This window comes from Phalacrocorax aristotelis, chromosome Z (assembly GCF_949628215.1).
Source record: "Phalacrocorax aristotelis chromosome Z, bGulAri2.1, whole genome shotgun sequence".
Lineage (NCBI taxonomy): Eukaryota > Metazoa > Chordata > Aves > Suliformes > Phalacrocoracidae > Phalacrocorax > Phalacrocorax aristotelis.
The window spans coordinates 76,562,380-76,590,327 of record NC_134311.1 but is presented as its reverse complement, the minus strand read 5'-3'; the positions used below and the strand labels follow the sequence as shown (position 1 = coordinate 76,590,327).

The 27,948-nt window shown below is 40.3% G+C and overlaps 1 protein-coding gene across 1 annotated transcript in view; it reads left to right on the top strand.

Moving 5' to 3' along the window:
- Nucleotides 1-27,166, top strand: part of RIT2 (Ras like without CAAX 2) — a 189,217-nt gene extending 162,051 nt beyond the window's left edge. The window contains exon 5 of the mRNA XM_075078513.1: nucleotides 25,860-27,166. Within this exon, the coding sequence (XP_074934614.1) occupies nucleotides 25,860-26,087 (228 nt within the window). The 3' untranslated portion in view covers nucleotides 26,088-27,166. The remainder of the gene's footprint in view (nucleotides 1-25,859) is intronic.
- Nucleotides 27,167-27,948: the final 782 nt, after the last annotated feature.

The window sequence follows — 27,948 nt, the reverse complement described above, 5'->3', positions numbered from 1 at the left end:
TTAAATGGATCTCTTAGAGCACCCTTCAAACTTCGTATAGCTGTAAAATACACATCTTTAAGCCTTCGGCAGCTGTTTTTATATGAGAAGGTAAGGATAAGACAGAAATATGTAGTAAGAAGGCTATATCAAACAGGAAACAGCTGGTACAGTGTACAGGAGGAGTGAGGAAAAATGTTGTACGCTTTAGAACAAGGGTATGCTTTATTATTGCAAATACCACAAACAAACACCTCCTTGGCAGAAACAAAGTCCATGGCAGTGTCTACAGCTGAGTCCACAAAAGTGACTGCCTCTCTGCTTTTAACTAGAATAGATGAGTAATAATAATCACAGTGATAATGGTAATAATGGTAGCAACAATCATACTGCTATTAGGTCTCCTCAGTGAAGACACTCATGGGAACTGCTCAGAGACCTCTGCCTGAACTAATGAGTGAGTTTGCACATCACCACATACTATCCAGTGTCTGCAGCTCTCCTTTGCCCTCCCTCCCCCGACAGCAGTCCTGAGCCACAAGTACAGTAACAGATTAAAGAAAATTCACCCAAATATCTGCTGCAACAATCCAAGTTTTTCCACGGCACATGGCACACTTGGGCAGCAATTCATGCTATTTGTAATGAGATAATTGAGGCTGGGAGGAAGCCTGTCTCTCAGCCTCTTCACAGTTGGGGAAGTCATCTCCCGAGGGTGGTTTAAGACTAATTACAGCAAGGTCCTAGAGTGAGTGGGTCCATACCATAGGTATCTCTGGAGCCAAGTCTGTGTGACCTCACTTTGTTAGACACCATTTATCTCAGATAAGCATAATGATAGAGAGATTGGTCCAAAATCTATTCTGACATTTATGGTTAGGGCTAAGGAGTGGGCTAAAGCACTGATCCATTGTTGTTTGTGCTGTTTAATAGTCAGCATGTTTGCTTGGAAATATTGATGTATTGGAAGTAGCAGCTTCCTTTATGATGTCCACAGGTGATTTGGAGACATGTAAGGCCCCAGGCTATATTTGCTAGGCAGTATGGGCAAGGGGACCTTTCTTTGGGGTACAAAGAAAGTTTAGCTATATAAATTTAGGATTAGAGAACGACCTCTGGTTTATTTTATTTATTTTATTTACTGGGGTAGATCTAGACAGGATAAGTAATTTCTTAAAGAAAAAAACTTACCTAGATGACAGTTTACATAAGTAAATAAATGGTAGATAGTTCGTCCCCTGCCTTGGGCATTGCGTGACATTGTTGTAGAATGTCATAGGAGGTAGCTTTTGTAGTCATGCAACAACAAAAAGTTTGTCATTCTTGTCCCTTGAAAGTTTTTGATAATGGGGATACTCTCCAGAACACGCCATTCCATGAACTCCTCTCCACAACTTGCTAAATAACCTTAGAGAAAGTGTGTTGACAGGTAGTTTACAAAACAAAAATTACTCTAAGTATGCTTAGTGGGAAAAAATGAATTACTCTCTTACTTTCTAGCTGTTTTTTCCACACCCATATAGTAGGGCACAATTTGGGGAGGAGACAAAAGGCAGTAAAGCCCCAGTGTAGGCATCAGGAGCAAACTGTGTTACCTATTATATAGAAAAAAGAACAAAAAACCCCCACAACATGTGATTTAATGCATACAGACTGTTTAATATGGGTTTTCCAGGTCCTCTTCTGATAATAGCTGGCTACTACAGCAAAGAAGATGCTGGCCTTGGTGAGGAAGGAGACTCAATCACCACTGCTCTTTCTGTGATGTCCTTATTTGTGCTGCAGAGGCATATAGGGAATATGTCCAAGACCAGTAAAATGCTGCAGCTCTCAGGGGAAAATCAGACATACCCACTAGAAGAATCCAAAGGGCTATACACCAGCACCAGTTACTGAGCAAAAGAGATCTTGATCTCAGGCATCAGTGTTAATAGAGCACATTAATAAATTAATTTAAAGCAAAAGGGAAACAGAAGGGGAAATCCATGAGGAATCTTAGAGCTTGTTTTTATTCTCAGACCTCTCTGAGACCTTTTCTGTGAGGTAAGCAAGACATTTTAATTCTTTTTTGCTTTTTCTAGCTCACCTCTCTTTTATTTGGCCTCTGTAGACTAAGGCCACTGATCTCTAGGCTGTGCCTGGTTACAGACTATGAAACCTACCTACTGGCTACTGTCTCTAGACACCAGTGTAATAAAAGATCTACCCATTTTCACACTGTGCTTTGTTTTGGAATCAAGTTATCTTCATCTAATTTTCCAGTACTGCTATGTCCCTTTTTCTTGACTGCTAGAAGAAGCTTCTGTATCATCTGTTATTGAACTAGAACTGGTCAAGAAAAAATAATTCCTTTTTCATTTCATAAAATATATATCATCCCAGGGATGAGGCCTACAGGACACACATTGGTATGAGAGACTTAAAGAGCTCAGTCCGTTTGCTTTATTAAACAGAAGGTTGAGAGGTGACTTGATTGCAGAGTTTAAATACCCCAGAAGGAATAGAGATGGGGACATAATCCATGCTAATGTTTACTGTAGCCAGCATTGAAATAGGCAGCAATGGCTGGGAGCTAAATTCAATTACAATTAAAGCCCATTCATATTTGAAAGGAGGCTCAGCATTTTAGCTGTGCTTGACCACTGCAGCATGCCATGACAGAAGCTTCCCCTTCTCTTGTCTCCTTCCTGCCAAGGTTGGATACTTTCCTTTGCAGATGATTTTTAACACAAGGTACTGAGACAAATGAAACTCTATAGCCTGTGTTGCTCTGGAGGACGTCCGATTAGCTAATTGTATCTTAAAGTATAAAAATATTATAGGTTATTATGTCTACATATTTTGTGAATTTGAAACTGTGGTAATGACAAAAACACTGAACCAGATTATATGTCTATTCACACCTCTATTTTTTTAATCTTTGAATAGATGCATCCATAATACCTAATTGGCTAATGAGTCCAAAACTGTGCAAGGTGTGTAGTGGAAAGAAGTACTTATTGGTATCATTATTGGTACTGCTGCAAGCACAGTCCCAGAGGTGAAAATTCGCCATATTTGCCTTTGTGGGACAGAGGCTTTGCTTTGAGGGAGATATCTGCAAGTCTTAGAAAGCATATCTACAGACTATGAAGAAACTACTTATATAAAATGGATGATTGTATCTTTCTTTCAGTGACAAAGCAGCAGCTTGCTTTATATAAGCACAATGGTTCATAAAACACCTTCTGATGGCTGCTTTATCTGATAACCACAATTACTTACAATGCGAAACGGAGGGCTACATGATTCTATGTTAAGAGAACATACCAGATCCAGAGATGGTCTATATTACCTCTAAAATACTCTACTTTTCTTTCTTTCCTTGTGCTCCATGCATCTAAATATCTGAAAAGATGGGGGGGGGGGAGAGGAAATATGCAAGTGAAAGCACTCTTCTGCAGAATGCATCACGAAGACTGCACGAAGTGAAAAGAAAATGTTGTGCAGATTAAGTCTTTTCTGATAAAAGGCTTAATACTGCTGCCTAATTGCCTCTATCATTTTAATTTTACTTTTTTTTTAGCAACATGCATGACACCACATGGATCTGGCCAGATACAAGTGAGTGTCTTTTTGACCTTTGTTTGGTTGATTAGGTTTTCTTTGGGTGACTGATGACTGTCATTGATTTTAAAGTGGCTCTGATGATGATGTATTTGTGATATGTGGCTTGATTTTCAAAAGAACTTCTTATTGGCCTCGCTCTAAATATTACAGGTCAGTAATACAATTATAGTGAGAGTAAAGTTAAGTCACTGATGAGTAAATGAGACAAAAAAATCAATGTACAGTAGATTTTGGCATATTTTTTCAGGGAATATTTAGAAAGCATCTCTGATTTGCAAAAGACTGTAGAACCCTACCTTTGAAAATAAGGACCAGTCAGCCGTTCTCCAACCATAAGCCAAACAATGTAGATACTCAAAATAGATAGACAATTCTGAAAGTATCAGCAAGACATAGAGATGAAAGTAAAAGGAAGATAACATGCTCAAAATGTATGTTAAATCTTACTTCAGTAATGAGCAGGAATTGCTTGCAGCACTGAATTCACCTTGCATAAATTTGAGTGAAACTACATTATTTAGAGGCCATGGTGTTCTGAAGGATGGCTAGACTTGATAATTATTTTAACAACATGCTACTTTCTAGCACAAAATGAAAGAAATTTTATTCCTGAGACTATATTAGGTAGATCGGTCAGTCAGTACATTTATGAATCTCTGAGCACCATGGAAGAGTGCCTGGATAACTAATAAATCATTTCTAAACTTGTCTTTCGAAAGATGTGAGTATAATTAGGCCTCATGGAAGTACTGAAACTCACCAAAACTTCTGTACTCAAGAGCAGTTTGGAGAAATGCTGTGAAAACATCACAACATAGAGCCCTGCCAGTGCAATTTAGTCCTGACCTCATTATAATACCTAGCTTCTTTCCAGCAAAAACTACCCAACTCTGCCAAATTCTGCCACTACGTGGTGGTTTCATTGTACAGACTCAGATGAGATTCCAAGCTTATTCCCATGTGTGATGTGTATGAAATGATGTTCAAATGAAAAGAAAATACTCCAACAGCCCTTTAGTACATAGTAGGGTAGACAGGATATTCACCCCATGGGCTAAATAAAGAAATGGGGAGTCTGTTCTTAACTCTACAGGTAAACAAGTGTGACATTATACTATATTTTTGTGTGGTGGTTACAACTGAAGCTGGAATATACCATTTAATACAGCTTATTATTATTTTAAGGATGAGAGTATATGTGAAAAATATTTTATTTCCTTCTATCTAGTCCTCATTATCCAAATATAGTTTGGATACCTATCACTGGATTTGACAGGTATTATAAGACTACACCATATAACAGGTTGATATAATACTTATTTGGATATCTGCAGAGTATTTTGAGCTTGAAAGGAGATATGCTATACAGAATAATCTATGTGGTATATCAAAGTAATGTAGAATAAAAAAGTTAAAAATTTACTCACAAATTCTTGTCCCTTCAGGGACAGTCTATGCATGCTTAAATATACCTTTTTTATTTTAAACTTCAGCACTTAGTTTAAAAAATATACATCACTTATCTGTCTCATCTCTTAGCAAAACCAAAGTGTAGCCAAGTAGTGGCCCAAATAGGGCTGATATTGTCACAAAACTTAGACAAATAATATCTGTAAATTACTTCAATAATTGTTGGATTTATCTGTTTTTTTTGCTATTTTCTATTTCATTTGTTGTATAATGATATTCGGTGTACTCTCTTGAGAATGACATTACAACTGTGCTGCCAGAGGCAAACAAACAAGGTACAGATGCTTAAGGGAGATAAAAAAACCTGCTAATATTTTAGCATTGTTAAAAAAAAAAAAATGTCAGGGCAGGAGCGTGTTCAGTGCTTTTTTCTGTGTTAAAAGAGTACTTCTTCCATATATGGGGCAGTTACAGTTTTAAAAACAGAGATTTTATTTCTGCGGGTGTTAGTGTTGGGGAATGTGACAAAGTAGTTTCTGACAGATTGCCCTGAGCGTATATCTGATCTTTCCAACTGCTGCCTCTACGGTTCACTGAGAGGAGATCAGAAGGCCTGAGGTTGGCAGGTGGCAATGCAAAGCACACAAACGAAAGGGTTGTCTTTCACAGCTTTTCTTTTTTTCTTTTCCCTTTTTTTTTCCCCTCCTTATCACTGGCTTCCAACAGTTTGGCCTGCACAAATCCCCATCTGCTCTATCCCTGTCTCCAAAATAAATGGCACTTAGAATCAAGCCTGTGCAGTTAACTCATATAGAACCCTCAAGGCGTTGGATAATTGGAATTAAAATTGCACCACCGACCAGTGTGGGTCATGAACCAGGGCCCCACTTTGTGTTAGGAGCCACACTATGGGCTGTTCACAGAGTGGGGTGTCTGGAGTAGTGCAGCTTCATGGCTTCTTGCCATGGAGTGTTTAGCGTCCGTCAACTCGCTATTTCTACATGGAAAATGATGCCACTAGACTATTTTCACCCAGTGTAGCTTGAAAGTCATAATCACACATTAATAAAAATAGGGACAGTCATCCAGCATTTCATAAATCAGCCTTTTCTCCACTATTTTCTGTATAACCATAACAGATGGGTTAGTTGAGATGGGCCAACGGAGATGGGTGATTTACTGGCAAAAAAATTATGACAGCTGGATTGCACACATATACAACTACACAGAGTCTTAAATTTAAGTCACATTTTAGAAAGGCAGGGTTTGGTTCTGACTCCACCAGTTGGAACAGGATCTACTCCTAAGAATATTAGGTATTACCCTTCAATTTGCTGATCTTTAACATTTTCATTAATGACCTAGACATAAAAATGCAGGAGTGTACTGACACAATTTGCTGATAACACAGATTGGAGGCATTTTCTATCTAGAAGAGACAGGATTATTCTGAGTAAAAGCTGTGTGACCCAGAGGAGTGATAGAAGTGGAATTAAATGTAATTGTAAAGAGTGCAAGGCCATGCCCTTAAGGACTAGTAGACAGACTGTTTGCTATAACACATCAGCTGGAAGGCAGGAGAGAAAGTCTTGGATATATCAGCCACTTACAGGGTGGTTATAAACCACAAACCTCGTGCAATTGTGCATAAAATAAATGTCACTTCGAGAGGTATTTGGAGTGGTGTGTTTATCAGTGGCATGGAAGCATTGACAGTTATACAGAAGATACAATAGAAATCTCAGCTAAGATTTGCTGTTGTTGCTTGTGAATGATGATGGCAAATTCTCATTGGAAGAGGTGCAGACAGAGCACATGAGGCTGGTCCTACCAGTGGAAATTAGAGACAGCTTAATTTCTTCAGCCTAGGTAAACAGAATTAGAGAGGTGATAAAAGTACTGTGTATATTCTTTGATAAGAAGTGAAGGGACATAAAGAATTATGAGGAAGAACCATTTAAAATAAAGAACAATGATGGGATAACAGCTAATGGGTATTAATTAACAAGGAACATGTTCTGCCTCGAAGTTAGGTGATATCTACTGGTCACCTCAGGACAGTACAGAGGTTTCAGGACAGCCATTGAGTGGGAATGAAATGGGCCACAAACATCTCTTCTCCTCTGTTTTTGAATGGGGTATATAGTGTCATTGCCAGAACATTGAAAGATTGAAATAATGACAAGGAGACCTTAAAGGTCTATGTCATTCTTCTGAGCATCTTCCACAGGTGCTAGGGTACCTATTTCTCTAAAGTGTGTGAATAACTGATTCCATCAAGTTAAACTCAGAGCAATTGCCCCTAATCGACTTTAACTTGAAGTTTGCAGCTTCCAGTTCAGACTTAAAAACCAGATTTTATAGCTAAAATTTGTCTGCGTTGTTTTTTTTTTTCAGTTATATCACTTGGTTTGACAGATAAAATACTGCATCTCCAGTGCTTTCTGGACTGTATCAATGAGTATTAATATAGAGTACTAAATACAGCTTTTCATATACCCATGAGCATCTGCCCTAGTAAGTCAAAAAAAAAAAAAAAAGAATTTAAGTTCAACAAACAACAGGATTACCTTCAAAAGGCTTCCTTTCAATTATTATTTTTTATTCTTTACTCATCAACAAGGCCTCCTACAGACAGCTGCAAGTAACCTCACAATTGCAAGCCCTGGTTCTCATGGGGGACTTCAACCACCCTGATACTTGCTGGAAAAGCAACATTGCAAGGCGCACACAATCCAAGAGGTTACTGGAGAGCATTGACTATAAATTTTTTACAAAGGTGGTGGTGGAGCCAATGAGGTGAGATGTGCTGCTTGACCTTATCCTAATGAACAAGGAAAGTCTAGCTGAGGTTGTGAGGGTTGGGGGTAGCCTTGGATGCAGTGACCATGAGATGGTGGAGTTCAGGATACTGTGTGGTAGAAGCAGGGCAACATATTGGGTTACAACCTTGGACCTCACGAGAGCTAACTTTGGCCTCTTCAAAGACCTGCTTGGGGGAATCCCATGGATTAAGGCTCTAGAAGGTAGGGGGATCCAAAAGAGCTGGTCAATATTCAGGTACCACTTCCTCTGAGCTCAAGATTGGTGCATCCCTGTGAGGAAGAAGTCAAGCAAAGGAGCCAGGACACATGCACGGATGAGCAAAGCGCTTCAATAAAAACTCAGATAGAAGAGGGAGGTTCACAGCATGTGGAAAAGGGGACTGACCACTTGGGAGGAACATAGGAACATTGTCAGGGTATGCAGAGATGCAACAAGGAAGGCCAAGGCCCACTTGGAACTAAATCTGGCAAGGGATGTCAAGGATAACAAGAAGGGCTTCTTCAAATACATCAGCAGTAAAAGAAAGACTGGGGATACAGTGGGCCCACTGCTGAATGAGGTGGGTGCCCTGGTGACACAGGATGCAGAGAAAGCAGAGTTACTGAATATCTTCTTTGCTTCAGTCTTTACTGCTAAAGCTGGCCCTCAGGCACCCCAGCCCCCAGAGGAGAGAGACAATCTGGAGAAAGGAAGACTGCCCCTTGGTTGAGAAGGATTGGGTCAGAGATCACCTAGGCAAACTGGATCCTCACAAATCCATGGGCCTCAATGGGATGCACCCAAGACTGCAGAAGGAGCTGGTGGACCTTCTTGCTGAGCCACTCTCCATCGTCTTTGAAAGGTCATGGAGGACAGGAGAGGTGCCCAAGGACTGGAGGAAAGTAAATGTCACTCTGATCTTCAAAAAGGGCAAGAAGGAGGACATGGGAAACCAGTGGCCAGTCAGCCTCACCTCCATCCCTGGAGAGGTGATGGAACAGTTCATCCTGGAGGTCATGTCCAGGCATATAGAGGACAAGAAGGTCATCAGAAGTAGTCAACATGGATTCATCAAGAGTAAATTATGTTTGACCGACCTGATAGTCTTTGATTATGATGTGACTGGCTGAGTAGATGAAGGGAGAGCAGTGGATGTATTTTACCTTGAATTCAGTAAGGCATTTGACACTGTGTCCCATAACATCCTCATAGACAAGCTAAGGAAGTGTGGGTTGGATGAGTAGACAGTGGGGTGGACTGAGAACTGGCTTAACAACAGAGCTGGCAGGGTTGTGATCAACAGGGCCGAGTCTGGCTGGAGGCCTGTCACTAGTGGTGTTCCCCAGGGGTCTGTGCTGGGTCCAGTCCTGTTCAACATATTCATCAGTGACCTGGATGAAGGAACCCAGTGTAACCTCAGTAAATTTGCTGACAATACCAAGCTGGGAGGAGTGGCTGATACGCCAGAGGCTGTGCTGCCATCCAGTGAGACCTGGGCAGGCTGGAGAGCTGGGCCAATGGGATCTAAATGAAATTCAACAAGAGCAAGTGCAAGGTCCTGCACCTGGGCAGGAACAACCCCAGGCACCAACTGGGGGCTGATCTGCTGGAAAGCATCTCTGCAGAGAAGGCCCTGGGAGTGCTGGTGGGCAGCGAGGTGACCCTGAGCCAGCACCGTGCCCTTGTGGCCAAGAAGGCCAATGGTGTCCTGGGGTGCATTAAGAGGAGTGTGGCCAGCAGGTCCTTTGCCTCTGCTCTGCCCTAATGAGAACATATCTGGAGTACTGTGTCCATTTCTGGGTCTCCCAGTTCAAAAAAGGGAGGGAACTACTGAAGAGAGTCCAGCAGAGAGCTATGAAGATTATCAGGGGACAGGAGCATCTCCTTTATAAGTAAAGGCTGAAAGGCTTGGGTTTGTTCAGCTTGGGGAAGACTGAGGGGGATCAAGACAAAAGAACTATTACATCTGATGGGCAAAGTTAAACATTTGTATTTTCTATGAGTAACCCTATTGATTTCACAGGACTACATGACTTACAAATGCTCAGAACACTAGTAGAGGAAAAGAAAGTCAGTCAACATCAAACACTTAATCCCTGGAAGACCAAAGAAATGGAAAACTCTTAAATCCTACTGTGGACAAGCTTCAGTGTAATTTTCATTTAAGCTATTTACTCTTCCCACAGGTACAGCTGTTCTGCGGTCTGCAGTGTGCTCCACCATCAGATTATGGAGTGCAAAGTTTGGCATATGTTCCAAAATGAAAACAGTATTGAATAGTTGATATAGATCAAAATAGTTCATCTTTCACTAGGGACATCAAAGAAAAGTAACCATTGCCGTAAATGTCAAATCTACATAGGAAAGCAACAACAAACCACTTTTTCAAGGGTAGGCCTCAGTGTCCAGAGCTGTATATGAAAATATGCAGTCATTCTGGATTAAAAATATATATTCTTTTGGATCATTTTAAGCCATCTTTCATCTAAGCTGTTCCCGTCCTTCACCATTCCCTTCCTCCCCCCACTTTTTTTTTTGTATACTCAAGTACACCACCTGTTCAGAGATGGATGACTCCTTGTTACTAGACTGTTTTCTTTAGAGCCTGAACCAAGGTGTAATAGGAATTTTCCCATTTACTTGAGTAATTTTGCTGTATTTGCTGAACCTTCTTGCCCATATGGCATGAGAATTGAGTACTTCTACTCTCTTTTTGTCTCAGGCTGTGAGGCTGTATTCTGCTCTCCTTGATAATATGTGGTATGCTTCTGTTTTATTCAATAAAATGCTAGAAAGAAAAAGAAAAAAGGTCAGAAGTATCTAATCAAGATTTTAAAACATGAAAAAGGGTTAGAAAAAAACCAAAACAAAAATTAAAAGAGGCGAGGCAGAAATCCATCAGGTAGAAAAATTCAAATTATGACCCAAAATCCTTAATTATCAAAAACTTCCATCTGTCTTTACTTACATTAGACAGGGTGTTATGTTTCTGTTGTCTCTTGTTATGTTTATCTCAACTGAGCAGTTAATCTGCATGTACATTCTTTGAGCAATCTTGGAAGAAGCTTCAATGAGGCTGAAGTGATAGGTGATAGGTGTACATTCGGGTTCCTGGGTAGGACTGTACAGGCTGTCCTGATGTCTGTATTTTTAAATATCAATACCCAAGCTAAGTAGTTTAAAGCTAAATAATTAAGTCTGTACATTTTTTTCAATCTTGTTGTCTTGGAAAAGTACGGTTGATTCGTTTGTGAAGCAAATTGTCCTAAAAAGCCACATCCAGACACATGAAAGTTAAGTAAGTGCCTGGGAATAGTTAGCATGGGTTTGCCAAGGGCAAATCATGCCTGACAAACTGACTGACTCCTGTGATTGTCTTCAGGTGACTCACTCTGTGTATGAGAAAAACAGATTAAGTTTACCTTGCCTCTAACAAAACTTTCAATGCAGTCTTTAACAGTGTCCTTGTAGCCAAACAAGTGAGACATAGTTTGGATGGATAGACTACGAGGTGGATGGAATTAGGTGGACCACCAAGCTCAAAGGGTTGTGATGAGCAGTACAAAGTCCATCTTACAGCGAATTGCTAGTAGCATTCCTCAGAGGTCAACTGTGAGACGGTATTTTGAATATCTTTACTAACAGCTGAATGCTAGGACAAAACGTACCTTCATGAATGGTACCTAATTGAGTGGTATGCTTGATACACTGGCAGGTGGGGTGTACATACAGACTGGAGAAATGGTCTGACAGAAACTGCATGAGGTTGAGCAAAAGCAATGCACCTGGGATGGACAACATCATGCAGCAGTACCAGCCGGGCACCACTGCAGAGAAAATAGCTTTGCAGAAGAGGACATGGAAGTCCTGGTGGATGAGTTGACCATGAAAAAACAATGGGCCCTTACAGTGAAGGTGGCCAGATGCAACCTTGGTTTTATTAGTAAAATAGTAGCCAGCAGGTCAAAGGAAGTGATCCTTGGACCTTTATTCAGCACTTGTGGGAATATATCTGGAGTATTGTGTCTGGTTTGGGCCCTCCAGGACAAGAAATATCTTGACATACTGAAGTGAGTTCAGCAGAAATCCCCAAGATCGTCTTGTGGGTAGAGCACAAAAAGTAACAAGAGAGGCTGAGAAATCTGACCTTCTGGTTTTGTTCAGCCTAACAAACCAAAGGGGAACCCTCTTGCTGTCTTCAGCCACCTAATAACCATTGAAATGAAGACAAAGCCAGATTTTTCTTGGAGTTGCATAGTGAAAGGATGAGAATAAATTTGAAAAGTTTTGCAACACAAGAAAATCTAATTAATTATGAAGTTTTCTTCACTGTGAGAGTGATTAAACAGTGGAACAAGTTCCTAGAGAGGCTGTGAGATGTCCTTCCTTGGAGGCATTCAAAACTTGACTATGACATGAGTTATCTGCTCTGGGTGGACTCACTATGAACAGTAGTTTGGACTAGATGAATTACAGAGATATCTTCCATCCTAAATCAGGCTATGATTCTCTGATTTTGGTACATCTTTTAGCAGCATACATTAATTCCTGCTTGGATCATTTGTGCCGGCCTCAGCAACTGCCTCTTATTTCTGAAATGGGATCTACAGTTTTTTTTCCACATCTTTTTTCTCAAAGATATCATACCTATCTTCTTATCAATATTCCTTCCGTCAAGTACAACAAAACTTTACCACAGGCAGTTGTTGTTTTCTAAACCATTTAATAACACTCATTTTATTTCAAAGGGTAAAAAAAATAATGGGGTGATAACATGTCCTGAATTGCTACTGGCAGTAACTGTTAAGGCTTCAAGCACTTACTGTTTTTCACCAGCTGTTGCTTTTAGTACCAGCAATTTTATTCCCCCAAACCTAGGCCTATTTATGTTTTTAACGAAAAAAACCCAGCCATCAGGCAATTGTGAGCAAGCTTTCTGAGAGAAATCAAATGAGTTATTGTCTGCCTTTGTCATTGCTATATCTGCATAACTGGATAAAGAAGTTACATTCCACTCCATGGTCTGAACCATGGTGTTGCTCATCCAGGCCTGCATGGTGATCTGCACCAGTTCCAGATTTACCTACCAGCCACCCTGATTATCAGTGATAAAACACTGTTATTCTTTCATTTGCCAGCTTAGGTTACTCCTGAAAAACTGTATCTTTCTTCCCTCCAGCCCTTAGTACTTTCTATATTTTAAGGTATTATTTATTTCCCATAAATAATACATATTATTTATGTATTTATCATAACCTATGTGTTATCTGTTTCCTGTCTTTCATCATCAATCTTTTCTGTCTGGGAGGATGGAGAAGCATTGGTTCCCACCGCTGACCATTTTTCCTCTAAGAATTTCTGGAAAACCTTGAGAAGAGGCAAGAGGTCAGCCTGGCTTGTGGCATCCGCACTACACATGCTGTCTTTTCACCTTTTCAGTGCTGCTTCCAGAGTCTGGCCAAGCTGCAGGTTTGAACTATTTAGCTGACTGAAACATGAGAAATAAATGTCAGAAAACAGCTCTAATCTGCAGAGGAGCTGATGCTGAATGCCTCCCAGTACCGAAGGGACTCTTTAGAGCAGTGTTTTGTCAGCATCCACATCCAAGTTTTGCTGTAAGGCCAACCTTTTCTGCCAGGTATATTGGAGAGGCTCAATCTAATCCCAGCAGCATTTGTTGTGTGTGCGTGTCTATGTGCGTAGATACAATTCACACATGCCGCTAGGTAAACTGAGCTACAGCTTTATCAGTGGTGGACTGGAAAGTCTATAACTCTGGATAAGAATATGAGTTTATCCGCTGTAATCACAATTTGGGCTCCCAGGGTGTATTAATACAGCATCTTTTACACATCAAAAGAATATCTGCATAATTTGATGGATACATCATGGATAGAGGAGGTTAAACAGATGCTCCTAGCAAGGAGTTTCCACCATTCTGTTTGTTAAGAGTCTGTTTTATCGTTTTACCCCCGAGCTAGCATAATAGTAATATAATCTGTCTTCCTCCCCTCCACCATCCTTCCACCTTCACTCTTCTGCTTCTTTCTTCTCCTCTATATCCTTTCCATTGTGGCAATAAAAAAGAACTAGCATCCCAGACAACCTGTTTCGCTTCAGTAAAAAATTAAGATTCTAGAAAAATCCCTCCTGACTAATCCTTGAGCATCATTATTGCTTATGTTTCTGTTAGTAAAGTATCTAAGATTTTTTGGGGATATATGCAAGATAGTTTGGGGCTATATTCAACAAAATTGATATTCCAGCTGCTAGCTGTTACTCTGCTTACTTTAAGGTGCTCTGTCTTTTGAGTAAAAATCAAAGCCAACAGGCAGCAAATACAAAGGGTTATTCAAAGAAACTGCCTGCCGAGCGGGGATCTTGCCAACAGGACAAGCTAGCTGCAGATGTACGAACAAGTTACCACGGAAACTATAAGATTGCATGTCCTTAGCCTGTAGGAAAAGTGAGGTAATTTAGCGAGCTTAGTGGGCAATAAGAGAGCTTGTTATGTCTAATTAGCTAAACGTATTCTTACAGCTCTTCCTACCCACTGGCCATTTCAGATTTTTAATATTTCTCCCTCAGCACATTCGTTTCTCATTGTTATCCCCTTCTTATGCAGTTCTCCCGACTCAATATTTCATTATGTGTTGTCCACGCTGGCGGATCACATCACATGATGGAGCTGAGTAGATGCTCCTTATGCAGCTGTCATTTCCGTTTTAAGGTTCCTATGTCATAGGCCTCTCTCTTACAATATTCCCATGACCAAGAAAAGACCCTTTGCTCATCCATGAGCTCTTCTTTCAGCACATTAGAAAGGAGCTGAAAAGCAAGACTCTATTAAAGCTCACATGAATTTTTTCAGTCAATTCATATTCTGCATAAGTATAATATTTACCCTGAACTAATATTGACATGAGGAAGATCAATGTCATTAGTTTAATAAAGGTACCGTGCAAGTATTTCCCATAATGAGATTGTTTGACAAACCTTCCCAATAAACTTCAAAATTACTAAACCCTTAAAATTAATTACATGTTCCAGTAAAAAAACAAAAAACAAAAACAACAGCACACGAACCCCATTTTCTGATATAACATCCCCCTCTCATTGCATTGAGTAACTTTTTCTTTGAAAAGAAACCCAAATAATAGATGGAAAGGTAAAACATTGTTCTGTAAATTGTGCATAAGGCAATTTGATACCTCATACATTTCAATAATTGCTTACTTTAGCAAAATACTTCTGAAAAAAAAATATTCTATTGCAGTCAAAATCTCTATATATCTATTACAAATTCATTCTCTGCTTCCCTTCTGTTGAATACCCACTTCAGCAGCCTGGACAGAATCCCTGAATCCCAGCAGATGACAATTGCATGGAGATGAACGGAGAAGGGAGAGATTTGTTGCAATTTTCTTTTCACTGCCAGGAACTTAGCGTGGTGCTCTCTGCCTGCCTGCAAGCTGTGTCTGGGACTATGTTCAGATATGAAAACTGTACACCAGAATCTAAGTGCATTGCACTCCATGTAGCGTGAAGCAATATGCGGTGTCAGGAGACACAATAATATTTATTGAATTTGGAACAGATATTTTTTGTGACCTTTTTTCCAGAGTTGGAAACTCATATTTAGCTTAAGCATAAAGGAAACTTTTGGAGTTCAATTCCAGTAGTCTGTTCATATGTCTAAAACTGACACATTTAACTGAGCACAATCTTTGGATACTTTGGCTCAAAAGATTACTTCAGTTCTGTGGATCACCAATAATTTTGTTTGGTTATGTGGGGGTTTTTTACTTTATTTACTGTTCTTGTTTGTATTTATATGTGCAAACACATACACAAAAATCTACAGCTGTTTCTGCCTCTTCTTTGTTTTCTATTTAGCTCTCCAGACTTCTTTCTGATTTCCTTCAAATTTCTTGAATTACATTTCCCGATCTTCAGCAGACAACTGTGGAAAATAGCACACTGAAAGCAGCATCCTGGTCTGTCTTCCTCACTGACTCTTACTCTGTTTTCTTATCTCCTTATGTCACTGGAGTGTTTTCAGGACAAAATATTGCTGTTAGAGACTGTTACTCCCATCCTCAAAGTAACATAGCAATGGAGAGGTTTCCATAGGTTACCAGGTATTAAGTGGATTTACTGAGTCTGCTTAGTGCCTGAGACCTAATGAAGAACTGAATTCAAGTGACTAGTGGAATTTTAATGTCCAATACATGAATGAAAACAGCCTACACCAGTCTATAGATAGATAAAAGATATGAGGGCTGGCTGTACCAGTCTGATAGTTAACTTGTGCTCCCAAAGAAATAGAAATCACTTGCAATGTTAAAACAAGAGTTCAATGCTACTAACTTTTTATTTGCCTAAAAAAGAAAAAAGTCTGAAAGGTACATTTGCAGCTTCTTTTACATGTAAATTTTTAATAACCATCTGTTGTTAGCAGATGATCATTGATTTTTTTGTTGTTGTTTACAAAAAATTGAAAAGATTTTCCTTTCTTGTGAACTTAAACTGCAATTCCTTGTTTTTTTCCCTACAAAAACCTCATCTCCTCCTGCGGATGTTCCAAGTTGAACTGATGTAGAAATGTCTGCTTTTTTCAACCATCTTATGGCCATCTACGTCCTCAGCTGAGTATTGCAATCAAAGTACCTTTAAAGATGACGGACAATTTAGAAAATTGTCAGATCTCTGAAAAATGCTTTGAGCAATTGACCTGCACTTGTTCATCTTGAAGACTGATGCTAAGGATTTAAGTCTTCCACATTCTCTTCAGATTAGACCCAGAGCTATTGCAGAGTGATGCAAGATCATGTGGCTTTGAGTATCCAATTCAGTCAGATCCTGAGGCCATCTCTCTAGAAACATTTCCTGGTATAAAGAAGCTTTAACCCACTCATCAGTCTTGCTTTTGACAAGATAAAGCCAAAAGAGTACAGTCTGTAACAGAGAAAAATAACTTCAGAGAATAACCTGCAGACAGCACCCTGATTACATAGTGATTTTGACGTGAAATGAGATGTTGATTTAATTATTTAACATTACATCTGTGAAATAATGAAGTAATATTATCACAAGTTGGAAACAATAGACCTAGGAGCCTTGTGTATTTTACTTGCTGTGCAACTAGGAAACTGCATGAACAATGGTTCTTTTTACTTGGAACATTTGCCTAAAGCAGGAATGAAATTACCTGGAGTAATAGATCCTGTGTTACAAGGACATAGTGGATCCGAAGTATGGGAAAAAAGAAATCAAAAAAGGGAGAGAAAGACTACAGAGAAATCAGTGCTGGGTAATAATCTTCATCACAATAGATGCTAAAAAACTCCAGAGATTATTCAAGTGAGAATTAGCATTGGATCTAGAATTTTTTCATAACACAGAATCATAGAATCATAGAATGTCCTGAGCTGGAGGGACCTGCAAGAATCATTGAGTCCAACTCCTGTCCCTGCACAGGAAAATTCCAAATTCACACCAGGTCTCTGACGGCCTTGTCCAAATACTTCTTGAGTATCGCCAGGCTTGGCACCATGACTGCCTCCCTGGGGATCCTGTTCCAGGGCTCCACCACCCTCTGGGGGAAGAACCTTCTCTTAATGCCCAGCCTAAACCTCCCCTGGAACATCTCCCTGCCATTCCCTCGGGTCCTGTTGTTGGCTGTTAGACAGAAGAGATCAGTGCCTGCCCCTCCTCCTCCCCTCGGGAGGGAGCTGCAGAGCGCCATGAGGGCTGCCCTCAGCCTCCCCTGTTCCTCATACTTTAGCTGCTCCTTGTATGGTTTCCGCTCTAAACCCTTCACCAGCTTCATGGCCCTCCTCTGGACACTCTCCACTAGCTTTATACCCTCAATGTCCTGCGGCGCCCAACACTGCCCGCAGCACTCGGGGTGAGGCCGCCCCAGCGTGGGGCAGAGTGGGACAATCCCCTCCCTCGCCCGGCTGCGATGCAGGGCTCGATGCCCCCCAGAGCACGGTGGGCCCTCTTGGCTGCCAGGGCACGCTGTTGGCTCATGTTCAACTTGCCGTCAACCAGAAGCCCCAGGTCCCTCTGCAGAGCTGCTCTCCAGCCCCTCGTTCCCCAGCCTGTCTGTACAGCCAGGGTTACCGTGTCCCAGGTGTAAAATCCTTCGCTTGCTCTTATATATGAAAAAGTGTGAGATGGGTATTTAATGAAATAGCTAGTAATAGCTTCGAGTAATAGCTTCGAGTTTTCATACAAGACTGTAGCAATGACCATAGCAGGTTGGAGAAAATGTCACTGTCATCTAACAGTGGTCAATAGTGGAGAGCATAAGAACAAGTGTTCCGTGATGCTTCATAAGATTACTTGCCCAGCCCCCAAAAATTTGCAGTTCCCTTGGATCAAATGAGGGTATGATTCTTCCTGACTCAGAACAGAGAGCTTAAGCTGTGTTTCATGCCGACCTTAGTGACTAACTGGTGAGAAATGCATAATTTGGGACAGATTAATCTCTTCAGTTTTGTCTAGAAATTTAATTTTTCTCAATATTATTATATATTTTTCCTTTAAAAAATGAGGAAATTTGTTTTACAATCCCATACTCTGCATTCTCCATCCCCTAAAATATAAGACACAAAGCTCATCACAGAAGATCCAGACAATCCTGTTACATTCTGCATTGCTAAAAATTAGTTTTCCTTCCTGTCCAAATGCAAAGTCCAGGTTACAAGGGAAGGGAAAGAATATCCATGCCTCTGTAATGCAAGTGCCTTCAGAGGTCGGAACAGCTGAGGACGTGAGATGTGTAGCACTGTGCCATGTGCTGTTCCCATGGCATTCAGTCTGTCGGGGCATAAATTCACACAGCAAGACCACACCTTGTCCTTGGCTGAGTCTGCTAATCCTGTCTACTCCATGGCCATTCATGCTAGACCCCATTCTGGTCATCAATAATTCTTCAGCGTGAAACCAGTAAAAAGTAACACAGAGTGGCAAGGCAGGAAGAAAACATGGAGGACTCTTATAAGACACTAGCTTTCACATAATTCTGGGGAGGGAGAAAGAGGAAAAGAACTAATTGCAATACCCTCACAATAGCAATTAATGTATGGGAGCTTTTATCTCATCTAGCTTTGTAATCTAAAAATCCAGCAAAGCTGAGCCTGCAGAATTGCCTGCCATGAAGTCAGAGTGAGGTTTGTCCAACTAATTATTTCTGAAGACTTCCAAATGGATTTAAGAGTAATGGTGTTGACATGAAATTCTCCTCTCGCGTTCCTGCAGCATGTTACTCATTTACTGCTCAGGCTGCTGAATAGAGGTCCCTGCTTCCCCATGAACTGAGGAAAAAAATAAGGCACACATGTTTGGTTGAATAAAAAATGCTGGTTTGTGTCAACAGAATCTAGCTATGAATTCTAGTGGAATCTTGGGCAAACCAAATTGGTAACTGCAGTGCATACATTTGCAAAAGTGATCATACATAAAGGTTAAAATATTTATCTTTGCAGAAGAAAAATTTCAACATTATATTTTTAAACAATGTTTCACTTCAAAATTCATTTAAAATTCTGAAACAAGGCAGAGTGTTTACGTTGAGGGAGATGAAAATGGGATTTTAACACCACGGTTTTGGTTTCTGTTTTGTTCTGGTTTGTGTTTTGTTTCTTTGGTTGGGTTTTTTTTTTGTTTTTGTTCTCTTTTTTTTAAATTTACTTTGCATTTACTGTGGATTTGTTTAGACCTGAAACATAGTTATATTGAATGTCTGGCCACAGAAAGGAAACACTGGTTAATCACAGACCCTAGCGTTCAACAATTTTCTGAGCCTGAATTGATTTCCACTTGATCTTGTTTTTTCCCCTCTTTTCAGGGATGTCATTGCTTAGTGGCAAGAATATGATAGGCAGAGTATAAATGTAAATATATGAAGAATGAGAAGAAGGGTGAAAGAGCTTTGAATGCTTTTTTTCTTCTTTTTAAAAAGTAGTCCCTGACCAATATTATGTGAACAAATAACAGTACTGCTTGTCTTAAAAAGACAGAAAGATTGATTTTTCTGTTTTATCTGGTTCTGCTCAGGTTTTCAACCCCAGCCACTGCTGTAATATCCAAGTATTTGAGCTTTGACCTGAACAATAGCATTTCACACTTGGAAAGATCCTTACACCTGCCCATAGAAAGTCTCTGCCACTATGCCTGTTGATACAGCACTTGTCCAAGGAAAAAACGAATAACTGTCAAAAATGACATAGGTATAATAGATCTGCTTTTGGGTTAGTGGATTGGGTTGCATGTTTCTCAAAGCAGGGATTAAATGCTTACAGTGAAAACGTTTGAGTCTAGGAAAGACAAGTGGAAATGTAGGAATGCTCAGCTCAGCCTTCACTGGACCCATTCCCATCTATCAAAATATAGATCTTGTCCCTGTCCAGATTATTGGGTAGGTTCCTCATGTGTGTCAGTGCCGGGTGGCTGGGGACCACCTAATTTCTTCCTGGTACCTTAGACATAGAGTGATGAACTGGCACTAGTGAAAATTGGTCAGTCCTGGTTGTTTACCATTACTGAGAAATCTCTCAGGTGTTGTGCGGGAGTGCCTTCAGCACAAACTCAGTGGTCAGTGCTGGGATTAATAAAATTATCATTTGTGTCAGATAGGCGAGACCCATTTTTTGCTTTTTGTTGTCCAAGACGGCATTTACTTTCTAGACCCATGAGATTATTTTTCTCTTTTTCTCTTGGCAAATTTGCATATTGGAGACCTAGGAAATCATCAATACCTTTGATCTCTCCAGCATTTTTTATGTGGAATATTACAGGTTTGCACCTACACCAAAAGTTTATGATGCTTGTTCTGATGTGCTGAAGGAATGGACTGTGATGGGAAGCGACGTGAACATTTGTGTGGATTCTTCTGGATTGCCTACCTGTCTCTAAACTGATATCCAGGTGCTAATACACAACCTGGCATTTGGTTGCTTGTTTTCTGCAATGGGGCCCGTCATGAAAGAGAAAAAATCCACCAGAAATTAAGGGAAGAGATGTGGATCTTTCCTAGACATCATTCAGAATACTCGTGGCTTTTCCCTACTGCTTTTATTATTTGCTGTGGTACATACAAGGCTGCTTAAGATGCTGCATCCCTCCCACTATGTCCTTAAGCAGTTATCATTTGTTTACAGCTCACATAAATTATTGTCTGTCAAAAAAAATACAGAGCTTGATCAAAACCCACTGGAATTCCTTCTATTAGACTCAGTGGGATTTAGATGAGCACTCTGTTGAGCAACATGTGCCCCCTTCTGTCTCTGATTAGTGATAAAGACCTCATGTCTTCAGCAAAAAAAAAAAAAAGAAAATAATCACAGAACGAAGTTTTTGTATCTATAATTATCACTCTATTTCCCATTTCAGAGTTAATGAAGACTGCCAGGGTGGAAGTCTGTAATAAAAATTTAGTGGAGTCCTTGCAACCCTTAGGACTCCACCTGCAGCCTCCAGACTTCTACATAGTAACCTGGACATCCAAATTACAGGGGGGAAACTGCAAAAGCCATCCAAGTAGACCATGTTGTTGCAGGGATGAGATGCACAAGAGGAAATGCATTGCTTTCCTGCAGGAAGGCCACCACTGGCTCTCCCAAGATGATGCTGTTGACTCTCCCAATACGATCTCTGTCAATAAAATCTACTTTGGGATGTTTTTGTTGCTGCCTTGGCCAAAGGAGAGACAAAGCTGAACACATAATAATCTCGTCTTGATGGAAATTTGCCAGCTAATGACAGTCCAAGGGCAGAGGTAGATTATTGATCTGTTCAGTTTCTTTGCACTTTCCTTCTCAGATCCAGCTATTTCTGTGTTCTGCTTATGGGGTGCAATGATTGCCAGTGCCTCCCCACCCACCATCCAGCCTGGGTGGCTTTGTGCTCTCCTTTCGGTTGTGCAGGAGCTGACCTTAGTGGGGAAATAGCTGTCTTAAACATGGCAGCTCATCCATCATGGCTTTCACAGGCTGTCAGCGTTACATTTAATCTCACTTGTAATTTTCCAAGGGAGGTTTGCAAAAGCCACAAACAGAATCTTAATGCTATAAAATGTGGTTTGTAGCTAGTAAGTACTTCCTGTCTGTATTAAGATGTGTTGAATTCCAGCTGCCCTGAACTATCCACAGACAAAAAGCTCCCAAATTCATCTACGGTCCCATGTGCTACTCACAATCCACATGCTGTTGTAACTGGTATATCTTCCCTCTCAATTCACTTGTCCCCACATGGGCACTCAGAACCATGCACTTTGCAAGGAAGGCATGAAAACCTCTTTTCCTGGGGCTTTGCCTATTTTTGGACCCGTCCTTCTGGGGCGTCTTGTTTTTAGGTTATACTGTGAGCTTCATGCGCTGCTTCTGTAAGTCCTGATCCAAACCCTGTCCAGACAACCACAGTTTTTAAAGTTTGGATCGATCTCAGGAAGGTTCTGCCAGCTTTTAAATTTTCATTTTTCATTATCTTCACTACATCGGTTTTCCTCCTTCATTCGCTTCTTAAGGTTTACCAGCAAAGGAACGAGCTAAATTGGAATCAATATAACCCAAATTATACTCTGGGAAACAATGCCAGATTCAATCATGGAGGGTTACTCTAAAGTTGAGATATAAAGCTCTGCTTCCCAGATATATATTAAATAGAATGACCTCGCTCCCTGACCTGTCTGTGTCATGCTAACAGATCATATCTTCCGCTGATACAGACCCGCGGAAGCTGCAATTTGTCAACAAGTCCCTGAGCTGTGCAGATCTGGGACGGATTTCTATGACATAGTTTCTCTTCTGGCAATAAAATGGGAACAAGGTAAATCCCTGGAATTATGTGGGTGTCAGTGATCTCATCAAGGGCTTTATCTCTTGTTTCTCATTCCATAGGTGTCTAGCTTCTTGACTGAATTATGAACCAAAAGAAAAATGTCTATTTTTCCTCTAGACGTATCTCCGTATTTACAGTTTTTTTTCAGCTATCAGATTAATTAAATTACTCTATCTATATTTTCATTGGTGCTAGAAGCAGTAGTGGTAATTATGCAGCATTAGATTTCAGAGAAATTTGTTTTCAGCCTTGATGCTGAAAAACCTCAACTAAACGTCCTGAAATTGTTTGTGCTAGGTGTCCTCCTCATGCTGAACTAGTTCACAAAATTTCACCAAAGCAGTTAATCAGTTCTTAAGGGCAAGATTTAAGAAAAATACCACGCTTTGAAATGAACTATTGCCATTAATAACTTTAATGTAGTCTCTATAATTTGGTAGGAGATTGGCGTCCAAAACCAAACTTTTGCTGCTTTTTATAGAAATCCAGCCAAATTTGGCAAAGATACAAGCCTCCAGCCACATAAAGACTGTGAGGAAGTTTTCTGCACAATTTATTTCTCCTGAGTATTCTCCAATTCTTACAGCTTTTAGCAGTCTTGTTTCATTACAGAGCATAGCATGTCTTCCCTGCAGTTGTTCTTCCTTGCAGGTGGGGGAAAACATAGTTTTGATCCTAGAAAATAAAATTAAAAAAAAAAAAAAGCACAAGAGCTGAATGAAGGAGGAATTAGGCAAAGACTAGAAAACCACAGAGCAAAAGAAAGGGCAATTTTTTATATTTGAGTATTGCTGTGCTTGTATCATAATTATATTTACAGCCTTACCATTCTTTAAATAAGGATGTTTCAGATTATGTACATTTTTTTTTTCCTTTTAGGTAGTGAATATATAAAAACTTCACTGAAACTGCAGCTCTGTGTAATCATTTGCTCAGAACCTCTGTCTCTTTAACAAAATAAAATAAAAAATCCTCCTACAGCTTAAGCAATGCATAGGAAGGAAAAAAATGATTATGAAGTCCAAAATAGACCAAAATAGTCTTATATCCAGACAATCAATTTCTCAATGGTGCCCAATAGACATATTCAATCACACATTTTGCTTACACAGCTGCCCAGAGAAAAACAAGGACCATATTGCTACCCATCTCCTTTTGCTAAAGGTTGGCAATTATAGCAGTTGGAAAGTGCTAACAATCTTTCATTGTGTCAGTGAGTATTATTCAGGTTGGCATACAACCTCCCTGCTTACCCTTACAATATTCTTAATTAAATTAAGATTTTACGTGTAACATAGGGCAATGATTTTACTAATGTTACAAAGTTCGTGACTCAATGCAAAGGTAGTGGGGAAGAATTCTGTGATCTGTGTTACATGGGTACGTGCTCAGGGCAGATTTACCTCCAGGTTGGAATGAGCTGAACATAGAATCATAGGATCATAGAGTATCGTGAGCTGGAAGGGACCCACAAGGATCATCAAGTCCAACTCCTGTTCCTGCACAGGACACCCCAAATTCACACCGTGTCCCTGAGGGCCTTGTCCAAGTGCTTCTGGAATATCGCCAGGCTGGCGCCGTGATGCCTCCCTGGGGAGCCTGTTCCAGGGCTCCACCACCCTCGGGGGGAAGAACCTTTTCCTAATACCCAGCCTAACCCTCCCCTGGCACATCTCCCTGCCATTCCCTCAGGTCCTGGCGTTGGTCACCAGAGAGGAGAGATCTGCTCCTGCTTCTCCTCTTCTCCTTTTCTGTTTCACCCAACATCCTGTTTCACACTGTGTCCAGCTTTACAGATAGGAACAAAAAATGCAAGGTGATGTCATAACTTTATAATAAAGAGCATTTTCCTCATGAGAGAGTGGGAGAGAGTTTGTCTGTATCTTGAAACATCAGGGTTTATTTCCCTAATAAGTATAAATTGCATCTGTGTGTTCATGAAGATAGAAATAAGAAAGAAACCCCAACATCCGTCTTGTGGTAGACAGTAGCAATTGAGACTTTTCATAGCCGATTATGTCGCCTTTCTCACGGCTGTCTCAAAGAAGTTTTTTGCCTTATTATCCAGATAGTTGGAAATTTGCTTGAATAAATCATGATATCCAAATACAAATAAAAACAAAACCTGGTATTTCTGACCTAGAATTTGAATATACATCATACATTTCATTCATACAGTTCATTTGTTCAGTTTTATGTTCAAATACTGAAAAGGAAAGATAGTCTACTGACTGGAAAGCTGGCTTAACATTTAAAAGCTCATAGGGTTTGTTCCTTGTTTTGCTGCAGACTCTCTGCATGTTACTGGATGAGCTCCCAAAGTGCAAAGTATACCTTAAGTGGTAGGCAGTGGTACTCCTTATGATAAGCATATATACTCTATCTAAACCACACATTAATCAGCATGCTGTGCACCCTTCAATTTAGCAGCCTGGCAAGTCAAATGCCAAGAGGTAGCCAATATGGAAATTTTAGGAATAAGATCTCTGTTTCAAAATTCAGGGAAATTTATAGAGTTCCCTCATTCCCAATCACACAATTCATGGTGATTCCTCCCCTTACAGTTCCTCAAAATACAAAGTCACATTTCCTCTATGTTCTCTGAGAATAGTAAGCACATGAAACCACTTAGGGAACATGAGCTGAAAAACAAATATATTTGGATCTTTGTACAGCTCAGGCATGAGCTAAGTGATAGGATTACCAGCCTGCCAAGACCAAAACACTTAAAGGCGTGCTCAGAAATTAATGTGACTGAAAAAATCTTAAGGTACGAAAGCTAGTGTGCTTAAAGAGTCAAGTTTCCTCCAGGATTAGGTTAATGCTGAACAGGGATTTTCTAGGACCTTAATTCCATGTAAGTCTTTTTGACCATCTGTTCCAGTCTGTGGAATAAAGGTACAAGCACTATCAAACTGTACAGAATTACTGCATTAAAGAGAGGAAATTCATGGAAAAATTGATGCAAGAGAATGAGGGAAATAATATACCTGAGCATATGAATATTGCCAGTATATTCTCTTCAAACATTTCATGGATTCAGTCTGATCCTTTCACTCTTGAATCTGTGGTGTACTATTAGAATACTTTCCTGTAAAATTAAAGGTTGGTGATTTGCAATATCCAAAAATTCAGACTACATATACTGTAATGTTCTTATGTTGACTCATGCATTAGGCAATATTTATAGACTTTTCTTATCCTTCTAGGTCTCAACTGAAGAAGGGCTGAGCTTAGCCAGGGAATACTCCTGCGCTTTTTTTGAGACTTCAGCTGCTCTCCGCTTCTACATTGATGATGTCTTTCATGGACTAGTGAGGGAAATCCGAAGGAAAGAGTCCTCACTGCCCATGGTAGAGAAGAAGATGAAGAGGAAGGATAGTCTGTGGCGAAAGCTGAAAGGATCGCTGAAGAAGAAAAAGGAAAGTACAACCTGATGGTAATTCCCCATGAGCCACCCATCAGGAGCTGACCACAGTAACCTGTAACAGTTCAAAAAAGCAGCATTGACACAGCATCTTCCAGACCAGGTCCTGGAGTTCCTTCCCTTCAGTCCTCATGCAGAAGTAGCTCCTTGAAGGTCCAATTCATATTTGCCCTGTGGCTCCTCTGTATTATAGATAAAGTCATTTAGCATACCCTCTCATCCCTTCTCTGCAAATCTGAGTAGAGAAAATACTGTGGTTTTTTCCCTATGGTCCCTGCTGGTCTTCAGACACTAAGACTTAAGCCAGCATCCAAGGCAGAAGCATTTTCCACCACGTCTGGGACAAGAGATGCACTTACTGCCTCTTCTCTACATGCATGGATCATTTCACCATCCTAGGAATGAATAACATTGATTTCAGTTGATATTTTGACTGTATAAGGATGTTAGGATTTGACCATCAGCTTTGCAGTCACATGTAGTTTAGGGTTAGACTGTGCTCAGCCTGTGCACGCTTGTCTGTATGCGAATGTGTGTGTGTGAACCAGGCCCAAAGGGAAGGCTTGGAGGCTCTCGATTTTGACCCTGCGGAGCCCCATCCTCATGGTGTCCTTTCCATTTAGCAGGAAGAGTTGGCAAGCGTAGCACGAGTCACGCACCTGCCATCCAGAGGCTCAAGGCTTCTGCTCTGTGTCCTCTGCTCATTACTCACCAGGACTGGCTCGCAGAGGTGCAGTGTCCTACAAACATGCAATGCATTGGCCACACTCCTGCACCCCACTAAGGAGCCCACAAAGGCACTGTCTGTCTGATGCTTCCCAGAGCCCTCCCCAGGGTGGTGCAGCTCTGTCCCACTCTGTAATAACATCTGTGATGTAGCATTCAGTCCTCGACTTACTAGAGAATTGCATCAGGTCGGTCACCACTTTTCACAGTCCTTGAACATCCAAGTGAATCATTTGACCGATCAGTTGGACAGGTCTTTTAAATATACCTTTTTAAAGCTCGCATGGTAGCGTATAGTCTCATTGACTCTTTTCCCCCAGACTTCTTTTACTAATGCCTTTATTTATAAAATTTACAATTAAAACATGCATACATTTTGCCAAAAAATAAAGATTGTGATTTCCATGAAAATATACCAGTAGTCAGTGTCATCTGTGTCTGTGTTGAAGTGATATAATTAGAAAAATATGTAAGTTCTTTAGTAAATGTTCATTTTTTTTCACTTTTCTTTGACTATTTTGCAGGGTTTAAACTAATTGTATTTTGGATAGTCTTGGGGGCAGTTGATTTGTTTTGGTTTGTTAAATTTGAAAAGGTTATGGTTTTATGCAGAATTTCAGTTCATTAAAATCTGGTAGTTTGTTCTCCACTTCCCCCTCCTTTCAAGAAAATCCAGTGAAACTTTTTGACTTGTCAAAAATTCCCCATCAAGAGTACTACTTTACTGTATATAGTTAGATAGTATGTGGCTATATTTCTATTTTGGAAAGATTATTTCAGAGGAATATAAGCACATACATGCATTTAAGGTGAATTTTCTGTTTGCTGCCTCCAGTTGCTGAAGTCTGCATTTATACTATTGTAATTACTGTTATTATTTTTACCTGTATTGCCACAGAGATTTTAGGTCAAGCATCCTAGAGACAAAAAGGTTTACTTGTCCAAAGACTTTATGAGCTAAGTATTGGTGGAGAGACAACAGGAGGCTGCACTGAACAGATGGCAGCTATGAGACAATAAATAACAAGGGGAAACATCTGTGACTGTTCCAATACTGCACACCGCATAGAGGAGGATGAAGTAGTCATTCCATACATAAGAGACCATAGAAATTACTATTCCGAGAAACCTTGAGGGATGCTTAT